The sequence below is a fragment of the Passer montanus genome, unplaced genomic scaffold (genome assembly GCF_014805655.1).
Source record: "Passer montanus isolate IOZ18808 unplaced genomic scaffold, ASM1480565v1 scaffold97, whole genome shotgun sequence".
NCBI classification, from domain to species: domain Eukaryota; kingdom Metazoa; phylum Chordata; class Aves; order Passeriformes; family Passeridae; genus Passer; species Passer montanus.
The window spans coordinates 829,083-847,846 of record NW_024375145.1 but is presented as its reverse complement, the minus strand read 5'-3'; the positions used below and the strand labels follow the sequence as shown (position 1 = coordinate 847,846).

Genomic DNA, 18,764 nt, shown 5'->3' with positions numbered 1-18,764 from the left:
CTCATCATCCCATTAATTGATTCATGGCTGGGCTGCAGTGGTCCAGCAGCACTCATTGCAGTGTACCAGTGCAGCTGGAGGTTACGCAGACACAAAAGGTATATTCCTAAATACTCCTTTTTTGAAATGCATTTCCCACCTTTTTTTAATTTTTTTACAATTTTTAAAATGTTTAATCTTTTTTTTTTTTTTTGCCAAGCATATTCTCAGTGCCATCTCATCTGCTCCTGAGTCCATGACATGTTTTTTTCCCCCCACTATTGCTATTAAATAAGCAGCTATTGCTTCTTATGCTTCCTCTCAAAACATCACTTTTAAACACAAGCAAAACCTAAGCCCTCCTACACAGAGGCAGGTTTTCACTTGGAATTAATTCCAAGTTGTACAAGACCTGTGCATGTAACTTAAAAATTTTTAAAACTCTGCATATCTCTAAAATTAATTTGAAATCACTATTCCCCAAAGGAGATGGTATAATACCACAGCCATGTGAGCTATAAATCTGATTTAGCTAATCAGATGATTACCAAAAAACTAAAAATCTTTAGTTTCAGCATTTTGGTGCTGCTTTGGGGTTGAGTATTCAGTGTCTCATTTTATGGGCTGGTGTTTGGAGAATCCTCATGACCACAAGACAGCTCAGCTCTGCACATTTTAGCCACTGGGTATTTCAATCATTCTGCAGCTGATCAAAATGTTTGCTCAGTCCTGGTTGCTCAAGTGGGTTTTTTTTTCCACAATTCAGTGTTGTGATCTGAGAGATATTGAGCAGCTGTGTTGTAATGACTCGTGTTAATTGTTCTGAGGACTCATCCTACGGGCACGACCAAATCAATGTTTTCACTCCCATTGCAGGAATTTAATCAGCATTTCCACCGGGACAAGGCAGCAAGCAAATCATGTGTTCCTCTTTCTAGTCAATCACAGTGCAAATGAAATGGCAAAATATAATTTACAAACACCTTTTTTGGTTTTTTTTTGCACTCCAGTAGACATGGAGAACATGCAGTGCTAGTGATTATGTCAGATTTTACTTCTGTCTAGATAAAAAAGAAGTCACAGGCTTTGTAACTTCAAGGTGACTGCTAACTACACCATGAAACAGCACATTTTCACATTCCTGGATGTGGTAATTCTATAAAGCTATTCACCTCTGAAATCTGATTAACGGAAGACATTTATCTCGATAAGTTGGCTCCACAGATTTAAAACAAAACAAAATGGATTTCCTTGACCTATTAACACTGTAATTATTATTACTCTGATTCCTGAAGTGTGACTCCCAAGGATGTTAGCAGACAGTGTGGTACTGCAGCACTGAGGTGCAGGGCATGATTAATCTTGTTTTATGCCTTCACATAAAATAATGCACGTCAAAGGCAACATCTTCACCCATTTGCATCAGCAGCAGCTAACGAGCACACAGACACTTTCAGACAAGCAAAACTTTTCAAAGGGTGCTGTGTTGAGCTTCAGGTCTGCAGGAAGTGACTTGAAAATGAGGTGATTAGTTATGTTCCACGCAGCAGAAGACAGCTTTTCAGACAGTAATGGGAAGAATTGCCACCTATTTCCTGATGTGTCCAAAGAGATTAAACCCTTTTCATGCTGATGTAGCATCTCCCCCAAAAGCAGTGTATTATTCTCTTACCACCGTGGCCAGCACAGTCCATGTGTGTAAGCAGTGGCCATCAGGACTAATCAAATAAAAAGAAAATGAATGTTACTTTCTACTTCTCAAGAGTGCCATTATTGCCGTGCGACTGTCATACGCTTCCATTATCAAGCACTCTTTCATATTTTTATAATAAGGTCATAAAATTAACTTCGGGCCTTTATGTGCTCTACAGACTCCATGCTGAGGACTCAGACTGAAAATAAAGTTAGTCAACTCTTGGGTAGTCTGAGATTAAAAAAAAAGTAAGCAGAAATAATTTCAGGCTTCTTTCAGGATCTTTTTTACACCACTTTTTCTAGTGGTGAAGTGATTTCATGGCACAGTGTTTTTAAGAATTGGGCCAAAAAAGATTCAGGAACTACATAGGTTTACTGATAGATAGTTCTGTAATTAAGATCACAAGGGACCTAAAAAAAGGTGTGGAAAAGAGCCAATATTCCCCCTGCAAATGGCAGTTCTGCTTCAGTTGTTGTAGTCCTTTAATATAGATGATATGCACAGGGGTAAAGGAAATACAGTGGAAACATCACACTTGGATTTTCAGGAGGCACTTGATGAGGTTCCACATGAAAAGATATTTCCAGGGAGTGGTGAAATAGCCCTGCTATGGCCAGAAGTCTAATTACAGAACAGAAAATGTCTTTTCAGGAGAAAATGTTACCAGTGGCATTCCCTGAGGGTCATTGCTGGAGTGAGCTTTACTCATCAGCGACCTGGAGGAAATTGTGAATGGGGAAATTGCCCAATTTGAAGCTGTCTGGATCAAATGCCACTCTGATGATGAGCAGCTCCAGAAGGACGTGAAAAACTGAGTGAATGGCCAAAAGGGTGACAGATAAACCCCAATGTACTCAGAGGGAAGAGACAAATTCCCTAAAATGTGGCTGCACTGTGTTGAACTGGGAAATGGCCATTACAGCTGCAAAGAACACAGGACTGGAGAATGAGGAGGGATGCAACTTTACATAAACATTGGCAAGATGAATACAGTGCTGCTTGTCACCTTGACATTACTGAAATTGGGGAGCACTCACTGAAATTCACAAGAAATCAGCTTAGCTTGCTTAAAAAAAAAAAAAGAAAAAAAAGGTAGAAGTCTTCCTTGGCATGGTGGATTGTGATCTGTGATCTTCTGGAGCCTTCCAGAAGATGCAGCACCCAAGGGTTCAAAAAGGAACTGGACAAATTCAGGCACTGCAGGTCCAAGGATGATACTAAAGAAACTGACCAGGGGTGCACTTTTAATATCCTGTTACAACATTGTCAAGATCACAGCCAGAGACACATCCTTTGGTGGAATATCTGACCTAATATGAAGGATTTTTTTATTTTTAAGAATTTACCACTAACACGGTAGTGATGGTAGTGAAGTTTAGCTAAGAATCCCTTTTCTTTATTCATATCAGTAGCACATTTAAAAATAAACTCTCCAAGAAAACACTCTGCATACATTATGAATACATCCATTAGAACAGAAACTAAATATTAAAAAGCTGCTTTTTCAGAAGCATATTCTTTTAATGTTGTTTATAGGCTTTTTACTTGGTGTTCAGTAGGAAATCTAATTATCTAATAATTTAATATTACACAAGGAAAAAAAAAAGTTTGTTAGAGGATTACGAAGAAGAGGGCTGTATTTCTCAGCTGAAAAACTAAGTAATAATAACCTTTTCCCTGAAATTAAAATAAACATGGTCAAAGAAGCCATTAGATAACTGTGGTGCTTACATTTCAAGAGTTTAGGTAACATCATGTAGCCACCAAAATCCAAATAATTTGGCATTTTTAAGAGTAAAATATATATATAAACATTTGAATTTATTGTGGAGAAAATCTTATCACCAAATCTTACAAAAAGCTTTTTGAAGGCATTTGAAGAGGCATAAATTGCTCTTGCAGCTTTCACTACTATCTATGTTAAAACAACTATTCATAAATGTTACAAGAAAAGGCAAATGTGAAGTTACCTGTCAGCAATACATTGATAAATACACCAATTTTCCTTGATTCATTAAACTCTGACATCTGAATGTGAGCCTGGAGACCTTATTGTGCCAGTAATATCTGTATTAGGAAATTGCATATAAATTTGCACAAGGCAAAATTGCATGCTGCTACCATGGCTAACCTGTTTGGTTCTTTTGATTAAAAAAAATAAGAATAGCACTAAAGTAAGCTGTTAGTTATCCAGAATGATTTATAAAAAAGAAAAAAAAATTAAGGTAAAAAAAAGAGAAAAAAGTAGTTTTAAATTCCCAATATGCTCCTCACCCCATGTCCTCACTGCCAGTGCAAAATTCTCATATGACCCCAGAAACTTCCTAACATTTTTGTTGTGAAAGTTTCACTTTGTAGAATTCCTTGTGACTTCCAGTCCCTTTGGGGTTTGCAGGGACCCAAACATTACAACATTGGGGGCTGTTTTGCTAATTCAGCTGCTACAGGAATTGACAGAGCAGGGACATTTGTTTCCCAGGATGCTTTTTGTGAGAAGACCTAATCTCAGCAAAACTCAGCATCCAGGGAGGGATGTGAGCACTTGGCTGCCACGTCTCTTCACCGTCCCTGCTTGCATCCAAAATTGTGAATACCAATGAGCTGCAGGGAAATGGGGCAGCTGGAGCTGCAGGTTTATTTCCCTTTCAGGAGCTGTAAAGCTTGAGGGAACAAGGCTGGGGTCTGCTCACAAGAGAAGGAAATCCCTTCCCTGTCTGATCAGATCTCATTTATCCATGCGCCAGCTGCCGGAGTTCAGGGAATTCTTGGCTTCTGAAGGTGCTCCAATGTGCATAAAAAATCCCAGTTGCATCAGAGACTGGAATCTGCTTTTCCCTTCTCCAGCCACAGAGGAGGATGGTGGCCTCTCAGCTTTCCCAAAAGGAAAAACTCCTCTGCATTACATTTCTTACACATGGCCACACTGGGCAGGTAGTTTTTGCTGTTGATAAAAACTGCTCTTCTGCCACCTTTCTTTGCCACTAATTTCCCAAATTCTCCACCCAGTAACTTGTCTTGGGGAACCACTGGTCCTGCTTCTCCTCGGTTTTTGCAGTTTTATTTGCTGGGCTAGTTGGTGACTAAAAATAAGGCTTTCCCCCACCCCACTTTTTTTTAAAGTGTGGAAAATCTCTGAAGTTAGCACTCTCTCCATCACTAAATACCATTAACAGCCAACCTAAAAAATAGTGTTTCAATATTTAAAACAATCTAAAATCAATTCTAGAGAAATGTAACATATACAAAGAAGGCAATCATGTTGCACTTCATTATTAAATCCCATTTTACTTCCAGCAGATATATATTTATGTCTAAGAGTTAAACACAGCTTTTAAAGGACCTGTGCCCCATTTCATTTGCAGAAAACTCAGTAGAAAACCCACCACATCTTCAGCAGAGATGAAACTGAACTTATCCATTGTGCAGTTTGGGAAAGAAATTTAATTCTTGAGGATTTTCCACCTGACCTTTTCTATCACAAAAAATAAATCTTCCTATGTCTAAAAATGAGAGAAACTCACTCAAATTCCCACTTGATGGAAGGAAAAAAGACATCGTGAAAGATATTGTGGAGGTACCAGGAGATAAGGAAAAGAAGATGAAGAGGTTTCATTAATAACAATAAAATTAATATTCAGCTTCCTTGTATGGAAGCTCCTATCCAGAAGAACAAGGGAATTTTTCAGAATTAAAAAAAAATAAATATATTTTTTGCCGAGACTGGGCTTGAAGATTCAAATTTGCTTTCAATGTTGTACATTTCTCAGCATTATTTGTCTTTTGCTAACTTTGATGTAATGAATTACAGCACTGTTGCTTTCTGTGCTACATCTACAATGAAAGCTCACATCACAGATGGGTAAAATTGAATTTCGTAAAAAACCAGGAAGAATGTAATTACAAAATTAGGTTTCAGTGACAGGAGCATAAATGGGAATTGATATTATTAGAATAACAATAAATATAATATTGCAAATTACAAACAGAAACTGATCTTCAGTGAAGGCATGCAATGTTGCTATCAAATATACAGATTTGCCAGGAGAGAAATCATGTTTATGGGTGAAGTCTATCAGATTTTGCTGGATCAGCAATGGATATTAATGTGTTTTAAAAGGTGAAAGTTTTACATTAAATTTTCTGTAAAGAAAATCTTTGTCTGCACGAAACTAAGAGATGGCCAAATTACATTCAGCATTAATACAGGAAATCAGTCACAGATACGAAGGAAAATTGAATTAAGAGTTAATTCTGTCAGCTCTTCTTAGAAGGCACTCTATCACACTTGTGAGTATTTAAAGTTTTCATTCTGCTTCATTCCAAAAACTCTCTTTCACCCTCCTGAGCCCCTCTTTACACCACCACGACCAAAAGAAAACGAAATCTTTCTCTCTCCCCATTGCGCCACCACCAAATCTTTCACGTCAGCTCATCCCCTTGCAAGCCCTGGGATCATCTGATGGAATGAACAAATGGAAGTGGTGGCAGCTGGGGACTGGAGCAGCTGCCAGCCCCCAGCATCCCCTGCCAGGTCCCTGCACCGGAGCCTGGCACCGTGGCCGTGCCGGACCGTCCGTCTGTCCGGAGCAGCAGGAGCTGCAAATCTTCCCTCAGTGGGAAGCTGAGCACTCCACATTTCTCATTTCCTTCTCCCTCCTGAAAGCTGCAGGTGGGAGAGCTGTGCTGAGAGTGGAGATTTGAGTTCATTTAGGGCTCGTGTAACTGAGTTCTGGTTTTTATTATTTTTTTTTTCCCCCTGTAGGTCATATGGATTTTCATGTTTCACAGCTTGGTTTGAGCTCCAAGACTAAATGAAACTCCAGAATGTGAGTCAGATTCCAAACCTCCAAGTTTTGCAAGGTTTATGCCATGCTCACTTGTAATTCTACTCTGTGCCTGGCTTGTTAACTACTGCAGAGCTCGAGACAGTTTCATTTTGAGGAGTTTGTACAGCCCTGGAGATGATTTCACTCAAATTGATGATTCCAGTATCCACCAAAGGGTAGCAGCAAACAAGACCAGGCTAATTCTTATGGCAAGCCACCCTCCACAGTCAATCTATTTGGAAATAAATACCCAATATCTTATATAATAAGCCTTGAAATAAGGTATTTCAAAATGTTCCCGTGACTTGGCTGCTGGGAACTCTTTTAAACTGACCGCAGCTGTAAATTTTTTATATTTAATATACCTTTATATGTTTATATTTAATATATACCCTTTTTCATACGTTTATAATCATTAGTGGTTTTTCATTCCACACTTTTAGGAGGCTTTTTCTGGTCATAATAACCTGTGATTTGTTTTGAGCTTCCTTCTACAGTCTACAGTCCAGCTTTTACTTCTTTTATAGTACCAATTTCTTACCTGCAAATTATTTTTCATTTCTTTGAGGACATAAAAAAAGAATGTGCATTATTGACCAGACCAGGAACTTAAGAGCTATAGGGGCTACTTTGAGAATAATGGAGTGCTGTAATTTTTCTTTTAAGGCTTAGAAATACTGAAATATTCATTGTCATAGGCTTTGCCACACATAAAAATGCACATAAAAGTTCTTCCAACAAAGGAACAGTGGATCATGTTTATGAGATGAGGGGTTTTTTTCTCCTCTACTCTTTGTGAGTGTCTAAGATTCTGTAAAACGGTAAATTCACATGCTCCCTCAGTAGGAAAAAAGGGAGAAGGAATCCCTGACTCCATCCTCAGTTTGCTGAGGGTGACTGAGTCAAGAATGACAAAAGCCCTTCAGAAAGGCAGATCCCCAAGTTAAAGTAAGAAAACACGGCAAGAAAGTTGCCACAACAAGATGGTCCAATCTAAAGTCAACAATATAGGGTTGAATGCAGGGTTGAGTTAATATTGTGGGTTTTGACACAGCAAAAAAACTATTATTGCACTTGATGACTCATGGAGTAAAGAAACAATTACACATTTAAAATATTCCTATTGGGCCTTCAGAGCTTGCCTGAGTGTTTTACATCGAGTTTCTGCCAGGTAAGGATTGAATCCTCCCCTGCCTAATCAAAACACGATATTGAGAAATTAGTTTTCAAAGGGAGATGTTTCTTCACAGTGCCAGTGCAGCAAGATGAAAATGTACCTGAGGGCACAGGGCTGAGGACTTTGTTTCAACATCAAACACGGAGAGATCAGTCTCATTTCTCTTTTGTGCTGAATGGGAGAACTGCAATCCTGATCTGCTGAGCCCAGTTCTGCAAACACCTCTGTGCCCTGCACGGGTGCCTGGACAGAGAGAGTCCCCAGTGGAAGGGCCAGGGTGGAGCTTTGCTTGAAAGTTTTAGAAATGTTGGAGTTTGATTAATATTTCTCACTAGGTCACTGAAATGCCTGGGAGAACATTTCAATGTTAACAACGTGTTCTGTCGTTTCTATAACATTTTCTGCCTCTTTGCACTTTCATACCAAATGAAGGCAGAAATGCCTGCCAGACAACATTCACAGAGGGGTGCAGATTCAGCAAAAATCATCACTTTCAGCAAGAGGCTCAAGAGGGGTTTTGTCCAATGCAAATATAGAAATTGTATTCCATTCAAGATTAGCTGAAACAGTTAAAGACGTGCATAAAGCAGAATTCTTGTTACTGATGTTAGCTTCTCTTTCAAGGAACAATTCAACTTTTGAAATGCTTCTTGCTTCATAAGAGCTCTTATGGCATGTTCAGAAAAGGACAAATTACTGAGGTTGAGTTGAATTAAGTGGCCTGAAGTCACATTTGACATGTAAAAATTCTCCCTCTTGCACTTTCAAAGTGTATATGTTTCTGCTCCAAGACATTTTTGTAATCCAGGGAGCTCACACTAGTACTATTAACTTGATATTAAATGGATAAAATTCTTTTAGGCACAATTTTTTTCCCCATTATTCCTTTTGTATGAGATTAACCCCACATAATCCCATAAATCCACAAGGATATCATGGGAATGATAAATTAACTACCCTGAAGACATTAAAAAATTAATTCTCTTTGGTAATAATTTCATATACATACATCTACATATGCACACACATATATGCATATCTATAAAATTTCCTTAATTTTTCTATGGAAGTCCTGAATTTGTCATCTAAATAACGACTAGCAAGAATGCACATATTTACCAAATTTTTCTGCAGTCTATCCTCTGCTGACACTAAGCTGACAACTCAAGCTTTTAAATTTTATGATCTCTGAAGTGAAACAAAGCAAGAAAAATATTAAACTTTAAATAAACTCTTCTCTTGCCTTAAAAATTAATTAAAGAAGAGCTTCTACTTTCTTGATTAGACCACGGTTTGACCAATGTTTTTTAACTAGTTTAAGCTTTGATTTCATGCCCAGGCTCTTTCCCCTGCCATTCCTTTGTACCAGCCCAATACCTGTGAAGTTCACTGGATCAAAGAACTAATCTGCTTTATTAATCACCTTATATTTTCCCCCTTGCCACTCCTTCATTGGTATATTTGTCCAGCTTTTTATTTCAGTGATTTCTGACTTTATGTTTAACAAATACATATGTTTAGTATTTGAGATCATGAAACAGGCACACATTCAAAACAATCAAGAAAAAGCTTAAACTCAAACTTCACATTTCATTAATTTCAGAATTAGTCAAACTGATATTTTGAGCTGTAGGGAAGAGTGTGCCCTCCTAAATGTCATTGACAGAGATTTTTATGATGATCAGTAATTTAGGGAAATTGTGTTGTCTCCTGGCAGGTGAAGGGTTTCACAGTGGCTCACTGCAAGCTCGGTGTATTTACTTAGGTTTGAAATGGGGGTGTGAATTCCATTTCCCTCTGTCAGAGCTGGGGCAGTTATCCTCTGTTCATGGGGCAGTTTTCTTTATCTCTCCCACAGCCAATCCTCCCTCCAGGAGATCTCTGCTGCTCATGGGCCATTAATTATTAATTATCTGCTGTTCATGGCCACTGAGTGTCCCTGCATGGCTGATCAAATTCCATCATCCCATGGGGAGATGCTCTGCCAAGGCCAGAGCCAAGCATTCCTACCTGGATACAATCTGAGATTTGGGACCCCACAGCAGCCTCTGCCCCCTGCATTCCCAGAGGAGCAGCTTTCTCCTGCCCTGCATTCCCAGAGGAGCAGCTTTCTCCTGCCCTGCATTCCCAGAGGAGCAGCTTTCTCCTGCCCTGCATTCCCAGAGGAGCAGCTTTCTCCTGCCCTGCATTCCCAGAGGAGCAGCTTTCTCCTGCCCTGCATTCCCACAGGAGCACCAGGCCCATCTCCAGCAGCCCTGGAGCTGCAGAGGAAAACTCCCCCCTTGTGCAGGATCCCTGCTCCAGCAGAAGCACAGCTGGCACTGCAGGAGGGCTGAGCCACCCTGGGATGGGGCTGTGCCACCCCCTGACCCACAGGGCTCAGCTCCTGCGCTCACTCTGGCAGGGATGTTTTGTATTACTGCATTTTTATTTTATTTTTTCTTCCCTAATTCCCATCCCCGTATCTTTGCCTGAGAGTCCCTTATTTTCAAAATTATAATAAATCAGAGGTAGGGGGTTTAGATTTTCCATTTCAGGGGAAGCTCCTGTCTTCCTCAGCAGACTCCTGTCTTTTCAAACCAAGGCATTACTGAAGTTTAGCAAAGAATCTCAGGCCTTGAAACCAAGGATCCCCAGCAGGTAATCTGGAAATAAATCCAGTGGATCTCCTTTGCCATTCAGTTCCTAGCAGCTTAATTTTGACAGGTCAATTCCATGAGCTGTGTTCACCACAAAGCATCTAACTATGTACATTGATTTCAGAAAGTGGTGAAATTCTGATTCCTATCCACATTTGGGAACACAGATTTCCTGGAAGGTAAAATTTTTCTCAGCAATAAGCCTTCCCCTAGAAAACACAGCTTTTTAATGTTTCATAAATTGTTTCATTTTGTCTGTGCACTTTTTATGCCCTTATATCTTTTTTGAGTAGGGTTTGTCTGAAACTAAGCATGGAGGCTTTATCAACCCTGGACCCTGCTGGGCCAGGGCTGGTCAGAGCTTGATCTGTAAGACAGAGATATCCAAAATTCACCCAAGACTGTGAGCATCAAGCAGAGGAGTTCAAAGTAAAAGCACCTGAAGCCAAAAGTACCCAACACTCTGCCTTGAGGACACAGAAGTGAAATACAGATGGCATGAAAGGGAATAAGGGTCTATTAGAAAAGATACTGTAACATAAGTTGTTTTTCCTATACTACAGATCATGTAAGCTGCAGGGTCATGCCCCAGGTCTAATTTTGAGAGAAGGAAAATTCTAAAATCATAATGCATTAGTGTGCTTTGGATGAAGCCATCTAGTCTGGGAGTATAAGGCTGCATGTAAGCAGGAGTCTTGAACATCTCTTTATGCCTAGATCTGTCAGATCTTCAGATAATTTTTTAAGTTAAAAAGACAGGCATTTTCATGTGAATGGAAAGAAAATGCCACTTTGATTTCCACAGAGAGGAAGGCAGGAGGCAACCAAGAGCAGTAGAAACATAACAGTGTACTAAACCATAAAAGCAGAGGAAATCAATGGAAACAAGGTGGAGGTGCACTGCTTAGCAGGATTTCTGACATGCTAGACAAATAAATTGCTGCACTTGCTTTGATTGCACTTCTCCTACATATGGGCATGTTGAATCCACAGAAAAGGAGGTGAAGGGGCTGCAGTGTATGTAAAGAAATATTTGTAGTGACTATTTTGATCCAGATATTTAAAGAAAAAAGCATGGGAAAAATGTGCCATATGCTTTAATGGCAGCAACTCTTGGCATGTAGCAAGAACGTGCACAGTGGTGGAATTGTAAGTTGTCCACTGCCTGGTACCATCTGCTTGATTAAAAGCTTTAAAATGGAAGGGAAAGTGATCAAAAAAGTCACCTGTGGAACTGCTCACGTATTGCCGCAATTCTCCACCCACACTGATCATGGGAGATTTTTAACAATACAGATTTGCGTGAATAATGCAAACAGCCTGACACTGATGAAAGTGTCTGCAAGAGAATGTTGTGATCCACAGAGTAAAAAAAAAACCTCAAAAAACCAACATAAAAACCTCAAAAAACCAACATAAAAACCCTCCAACCACAGGAGAAACTGTCTTGGAAGCAGTATTTTATTTATGGACACTCCAAGACTATGGAAAGCTGTAATGGACATGATCATAATTGATAGCTTGAATTCAGCACAAGAGCAAGAAACTGGTTCAGAGAGTGGGAGCGCAGAAGGAGATGCAGCTGCATCAAGGAAATTCCAAGGCCTTAGAAATCTGGGAAGTAATATGGGATTAATATAGCTTAAATTTTACATTCAGAAGATGGGGAAAGGTGCTTTCTTCCCATTCTGTGTTTGCTAAACATCTGCAGGCGGATTCTGTAAATACCAGATGTTTGCTGAAGTGTCTCTTAACAGGCTGATAAGCTCATTCCAGAATGGCTGAATATGGTTTGAGGCTGTCAGTGCTCTCACACTCCACTTTACCCTAATTTTGCCTCATCCTGTGCTTTCCAGAAATGAGAAGCAGCTGGCTTAAATAACATTTATGCATGAATTGCTAAACACAGCCATAGCTAATGAGAGAGAGAAAAATAGAAAGAGAAAGGTAGAGAGAAAGAAAGAGAGAAAGAGAGAGAGAAAGAGAGAAAGAAAGAAAGAAAGAAGGAAGGAAGGAAGGAACGAAGGAAGGAAGGAAGGAACGAAGGAAGGAAGGAAGGAACGAAGGAAGGAAGGAAGGAACGAAGGAAGGAAGGAAGGAACGAAGGAAGGAAGGAAGGAACGAAGGAAGGAAGGAAGGAACGAAGGAAGGAAGGAAGGAACGAAGGAAGGAAGGAAGGAACGAAGGAAGGAAGGAAGGAACGAAGGAAGGAAGGAAGGAACGAAGGAAGGAAGGAAGGAACGAAGGAAGGAAGGAAGGAACGAAGGAAGGAAGGAAGGAACGAAGGAAGGAAGGAAGGAACGAAGGAAGGAAGGAAGGAACGAAGGAAGGAAGGAAGGAACGAAGGAAGGAAGGAAGGAAGGCAGGCGCTGAATATAAACAATGAATCTCATCAATGCCAGAAGCATGTTCAAAAGATGGTCAAGATGGTCCAAATATAGTTAAAATCTCATTTTATTGTAATTTTTGTACTCAGTTTCAACCTTTTCCTTCCCAGGCCAGCTGAGACTAGCTGCACTGTTCTTTCAGAGGCTTTTGGGACTACTCAGAAGGATTTGGGGTGGGTGTCACACAAGGCTCCCAGAATTTGGGTGCAGCACAACAGTTGTCTCACACCTGAAAAGTGCTACGCGTGAGATAAAATGGAAGGGAATTACTTAAGAGATTAGCTAAGAAGAGTTAATTGTGGTGAAATCAAATGGTGGAGTTAAAAGAGAAGGAAAAAGTAGGTGGTGGTGTAGATAAAAAGCAGTCTGACATGAAGTACAGGAGGCTGATGAGTAACATGACAAATCCTTGCTGCAAAGCAGTGATATTTAGGCTATAACAAACTAGATAAATTATTAGAAATGCATCCTGGAAAAGCAGCTTGTTGATGCACTTTTTCAGGTTTTTTTTTATTCTACATCTCAGATGTTTTACATATTCTGTGGTGTGACTCAGGAATCTTTGAGCATGGTGAGGTAATTCTGAGACAGCAGTCAGTAATTTATGTAATTAGCATAACAGTATTTAATTATATGATTACTGTAAATATGAGTAAAACTTTGATGGTGTAATTAGAATGTGTAATAACTACTTGTAATTACATAATTAAGTGTGATGACATAAGCAAACTTCTAATGGGAAAAAAAAAGTATTTTCAAGCCCTGCTATAGAAAATGGTATAGTGCAAGTTACAGAGATGGTAAACTATATATATTTATATTTACATCAGTATGAATCCTTCAAAATAAGACCCATAAAGACAGAATGTGGATAACATATTTTGCAATAGAACAGCAGAGTTCTTCCACTATTTCAATAAACTGGAAAATTCCAATTTTTTTGTTGCATATATGTACTTTCTCTTATATGCTTTCAAAACCAGAAATGTGTGTCTAGGCTTATATATGCACATACATAAAACTTAATTCAGTTTAATATATGAGATATGCAACTTCACACACAAAGTTATTTTTATATATCATTACATATACATCTATTTAAAAAAAAAAAGGAATATAAAATAATAGATGATGGTTCAGGAAATGCAATGATCACTTAAGTAATAGCTCTGACTACCCCATTTCCAGCAAAACAGGAGATTGGATTTATGTGATCTATTATGTGAGCAGTGCTCATGCTGCAGCCAAAATACAGAAAGGATAAACTCTGAAGAGATGGATGAGATTTCTGGGAGAATTCCAAATGGCAATTCAATTGCACCTAAGAAGGAAATGCATGAATTTCTTCACCAGCAAATTCTGAAAACACTTTAATAATTTGGATTTTGGTCTTGGTTTTTTTGTGTTTTGTTTGTTTTCTTTTTTAATAAATTCGTTCAGGCAGCCACAGAGACCTGTGACATTCTCAAAGTAAATCTTCATCTTTTATTCCTCTCTAGAACTACATGCACATTATGTTGGGTGCCTCATATCTTTTTTCTGCTGTGTATAAATCTGGGAATTCACTGAAGCCACTTCAAATAAACATTTGTTGTTATTGGTCCACCCTGTTTTCCTCTCTGTTCTCCCCCATACATCCACAATGTGAATGCAGGAAAAAGAATAATATTTTTCAGCTTTTTTATGGTATGCAACTTGTAAAACCTCTCCTCTTTTTTTTTTTTTTTTTTTTTGGTACATGAAGTAGGATTTTCCTTGCACTAGAAGCTCCCTTTCTTCAATGTGGATTAGCCCAGTATTTCAGGTATTCTGAATGTAAAACCCAACACTACCAAAGCCAGATGCCAAATACTTTCCTGTTTCTTTTCATGATAATATACATTGAAACTATAATAGCTTTATCCACAATACCATAATTTTAACATCTTCTGTTTGACTAAAACACACAGGCTCTGATCTTTACAGTATTTACAACCCAACAATCTGTCATATCTAAATGTCAAGGTACATTGCATTTTGTGCCAAAGCAGTTTATTCTATTTTTGATATTTTTGGTCTTCAGGATATTTTGATATTTTTGGTCTTCATACATGAAGAACTTTAGAAACTTTAGAACTTTATGGTGCATCCATAGTCAATGTTATTGCAAAAAATTCCTGTAACATTGTTCCCAGGACAGAACCATTAATGACTGTTAATTCTGTTAATGACTTCCCCACAAAGCAGTGGTCCAAATTTCAGAGGCTAGAGACATGTCAGAGCTAATAACAGATATTTTTGCCCTGTTCCTACAATTGTTGATTTCTGCCAATAACATTGCTGAGGACAGGATGAGATGAAACCCCAGCCTGAATATATTTTTTTGTATTTTTCTACATTACACTGTTTTATTTCTTGTTTAGCTATAGATACTTATTATGCATTTTGCAAATGTTTCCATTTTATATCAGAAGCTTTACTTGAATGTGTGACAGACTTGGTCTCTGAAATTCCCTCAGTTTTGAAGGGAATGTCTATTTTGAGGTTTCTTTATGTGTAAAGAAGTATTTCCACAGTACATTAAAATGTTGTGGTTTTAGGTTTTTTCCCCTGTAAAAATAAAATCTTATATTTTATATAATTAAAATAAATTAAAACATTGTGTTATTAAAAAATTATTTTATATTATTAAAAATAATGGTTTTAAAGCCCTGCTGTACTTACTCTGTTGGCAGTTCCTTCCCATAAATTCACCTGGACATTCACAGGAATAGTTGGCAACAAGATCTGTACAGATTCCACCATTCCTGCAGGGTTCAGCTTCACATTCATTCACATCTGCAGGAATCACACAAAAGGATGCCAGGATTAGCAGAGAAATGGTAAAAGCAATAAGAACATGTTTAAAAGAACTGAAAAGAAAAAATAAAAAAAAAAGAGAGAGAAGTTTCATTATGTCCCAAAGTACAATATAATTCAAAGTCTTTTTCCAGTGACTTCCACTGTAACTTCCAGATGATATCAGGGCCAAAAGTTTGGCCTGAAAAAAAACCCCAAAAACCCCAAATTTTAGTAGTTCTAATGGAGTAATCAGTAGAGACTCTTGCAACTTCAAGGAATGTGGCTACTTCTTTATCAACAGATGCCAGTTAAGGATGTGCCTCAGTTGATCTCAAATTCATTAAACATCTAATTGACAAGGCTGCTTAACCATCTAAAAAATTCCCTTTCTGTGAATGAGTTAGTGGGCAAATTGAAACTAATAACTCAATCTAGAAGCCAGCAAATTTCATTAAATTAAAAAGACAGAAAAGGTGAGTAATCTCACTTGAGTTCCTCTTTTTCAGTGCACTTTGTCAAACTCTTCAAGAATAAAACTCCCCTGTGTTTTTCAATGTAGCAACCTTAAGTGTAATACCAGATTCCTTTTCTCAAATGTGAGACAGAATTTTTCATTGAACATTAAATAGGCAGGGGGATTGTATTGATGCATCATAATTAAATTTCTCAGTCACCACGTTTGTATTTATTCTGCATGGACTACAAATGCTGTATAGCTTTTATGTGTCATCTAGAAAAGACTTCTCCTCTGAAGTTAAATATATCAAAAAGGGTAGAGGATGTAGTAAATCTGATAGACGATATGGTAGATAATATGGGAAATTACTAGGAATTGAAGTCATGCTCCTTGCTGTTGTGTTGAATATGCTTCTGTTCCCAAAATACCTTTTTTTCTTTTTCTTTTTTTTTTTTTTTCTGCTGGCATACACAAACTAAAGAAAATGTTACAAAAATGTCTAAATCTTATGCAACATGGCTTTGCTCAGGAGAAAGAGAATTCAATTCTATCAACAAAGTTTCTTGATATTTGGTACTTTGAGTATGTGACTTCTGTACTTTCAACTTGGTCTTTTTTTTTTTCATTTTCCAGGAATCTGTATTCAAAACATTATGAATAGTGAGTAGGATAATCCCATTGCTGTGAACAGAAATGCAGAGACAGGTCTCCAGTGGAACAGGAAGGCTACTTTCACTTGTTTGAACCAGAAAGTTTTCAGATTTTTATGCTAAAATTAATGATGGTAATGGATCCCTGGGCTTCTTTTTAACCCCTCATGTTTTACCATTTCTTGCTTGTAAAGATATTAGATACTGGCATAATAAAACTTTAGAGTTAGCTGAATTTTTTCTATTAAAGATGAACAAGAGAAGTAACAGCTTAGAGTTCAAAAAATAAAACCTGCCAAGGGAAATGACCAAAGAGCAGACCTGCTCAGTTCTAAATTAAATTCTTTATATGTATTTATAAAATTTAACAAGGTTCTTCAGCTCCCTATTTGCCTTTTAAAGCAAAGCCCATTAACCTTACATTTTTATCAGGTTATTCATCACTTTAATACAGGCTAACACATTTGTGGGGAAAAAAAAAAAATCAAGGTCACTGTGAACTAAAAAAACATTAAGTGAACATATGAACTATCTACCACTATGCAGGTGGTAATTTATCCTCTTAAAAGCTTTTCTGTGTAAAGACAATATCTTCTCAAGATTTTTATTTTTCCTAATTTGCCATTCCTGTTGAAATAGGAAGAGAAAATGCACAGCTTTCCAGAATATTTCATATTGTCCATGTGGTAATGGAGAAAAATAAACTGAGCTTGGAACACCACATCCTTTTAAAACAATCCTCATATTCCATCCCCATGGAGCAATCAGAAATGATCATAGCAGAAAGATGGAAGTTGTTAATTATTATCTTTGTTACTTGGCTTCTACAGTGATTTTTTTCAGTAATTTCAGAAGCTTGAGTCCCGTCAGTTCAAACAAATTTGTCATTTTTGATGAATGAATGAGGAAATGTTGGTCATTGCAACATGTATGACATATTTAGTTGAAAAGAAAATCAACTAAACCGTGTTAAAGAATAAAAAACATTATTGAACATGGGTTACATAATAATTTCTATGGAATTATATTTTTTTCCCATTATTATTTCATTTGACTGAACATGCAGATGAAGAATATTTGATTAAGGGTTGTTCCTATGGATTGTGGTGAGCTTATGTTCGAATTCCCAGGTGTGCCAATTCTGACACCACACTTTACACCAGCTGGTGTGTTCCTTTCATCTGGAAAATATAAACTTTGTTATATTATCATGACAAAAAGTCATGATATTCACTAGAAATTTCACTAGAAATTTTAAAATATCAGAGTTTCTTCAGTAGTTGCTCCTACAGACAAAAAAGACTCGTACAGAAAACTGCCTTTCTGTTAACAGATTCTAATTCTTCACCAAACACATAACCTACAAAAGAAGGATAAAGGTTTCATTTTGATGTAAATTAATAATGCACAGTAAAATCACTGCAGGATGCTCATGATTTTTCAGGTAAGGTTAGGTCTTAGCTTCAAGGAGATCCTTTTGCCTTGCACTGAATAAAATACAGAGACCTGTGTGCTGCCAGAGAAATCAGAGTTCCTCACAGAGGGAGGTTGTAGAACTGATAAACGCTGAGTGAAAAGGACTCATCAAAAGGCAGAGGGAAGGTCTGGAACTCTAGATAGTGTCCAGTCAGATTAAAAAACCCAACAAATGAACCAACAACAATAAAGAAAATAAAAGAAAGCCAAGAGGAACTGCAATACCCAACAAACGAAAGAAATTAAAGAACAAAAATACCCCCAACCTAAACAAAAAACCCAAACAAAACCACCCCAAAACCCCCAACCTCAAAAAACCCAAATGCCCAACCTCTCATTATTTCTCTGCTGAAGAAGTATTCTGAAATTCAGGGTGATGCAGGAACAGGGAAACTGAAATTTTCTGAAAACAGATTGTTCCTTGAAAGAAATAGCTGGAAGGGCTGAGAGCATTGATTAGGCGTTCAAGACTATGCTAAGTTTTCTTTTTATGCCTCAGATGGGTAAATTTAAATTTTCTATCTCCTTATATCAATCCATAATCACAAAGTTATTAATCAGACTTCTGTTTGAAGCACTGTTGTGTTGCACCCTGGAACAAAACTACACTGTCAGAAACTAGGAAAGTGATAGAGAACTTTTCTATGTCACATAGTG

At 37.8% G+C, this 18,764-nt stretch overlaps 1 protein-coding gene across 1 annotated transcript in view; it reads right to left on the bottom strand.

The window, feature by feature from the left end:
• Window positions 1–18,764, bottom strand: part of EDIL3 (EGF like repeats and discoidin domains 3) — a 242,251-nt gene that overhangs the window by 92,898 nt on the left and 130,589 nt on the right. Inside the window, exon 5 of the mRNA XM_039696365.1 lies at window positions 15,408–15,521. Coding sequence (XP_039552299.1) covers window positions 15,408–15,521 — 114 coding nt within the window. The remainder of the gene's footprint in view (window positions 1–15,407; window positions 15,522–18,764) is intronic.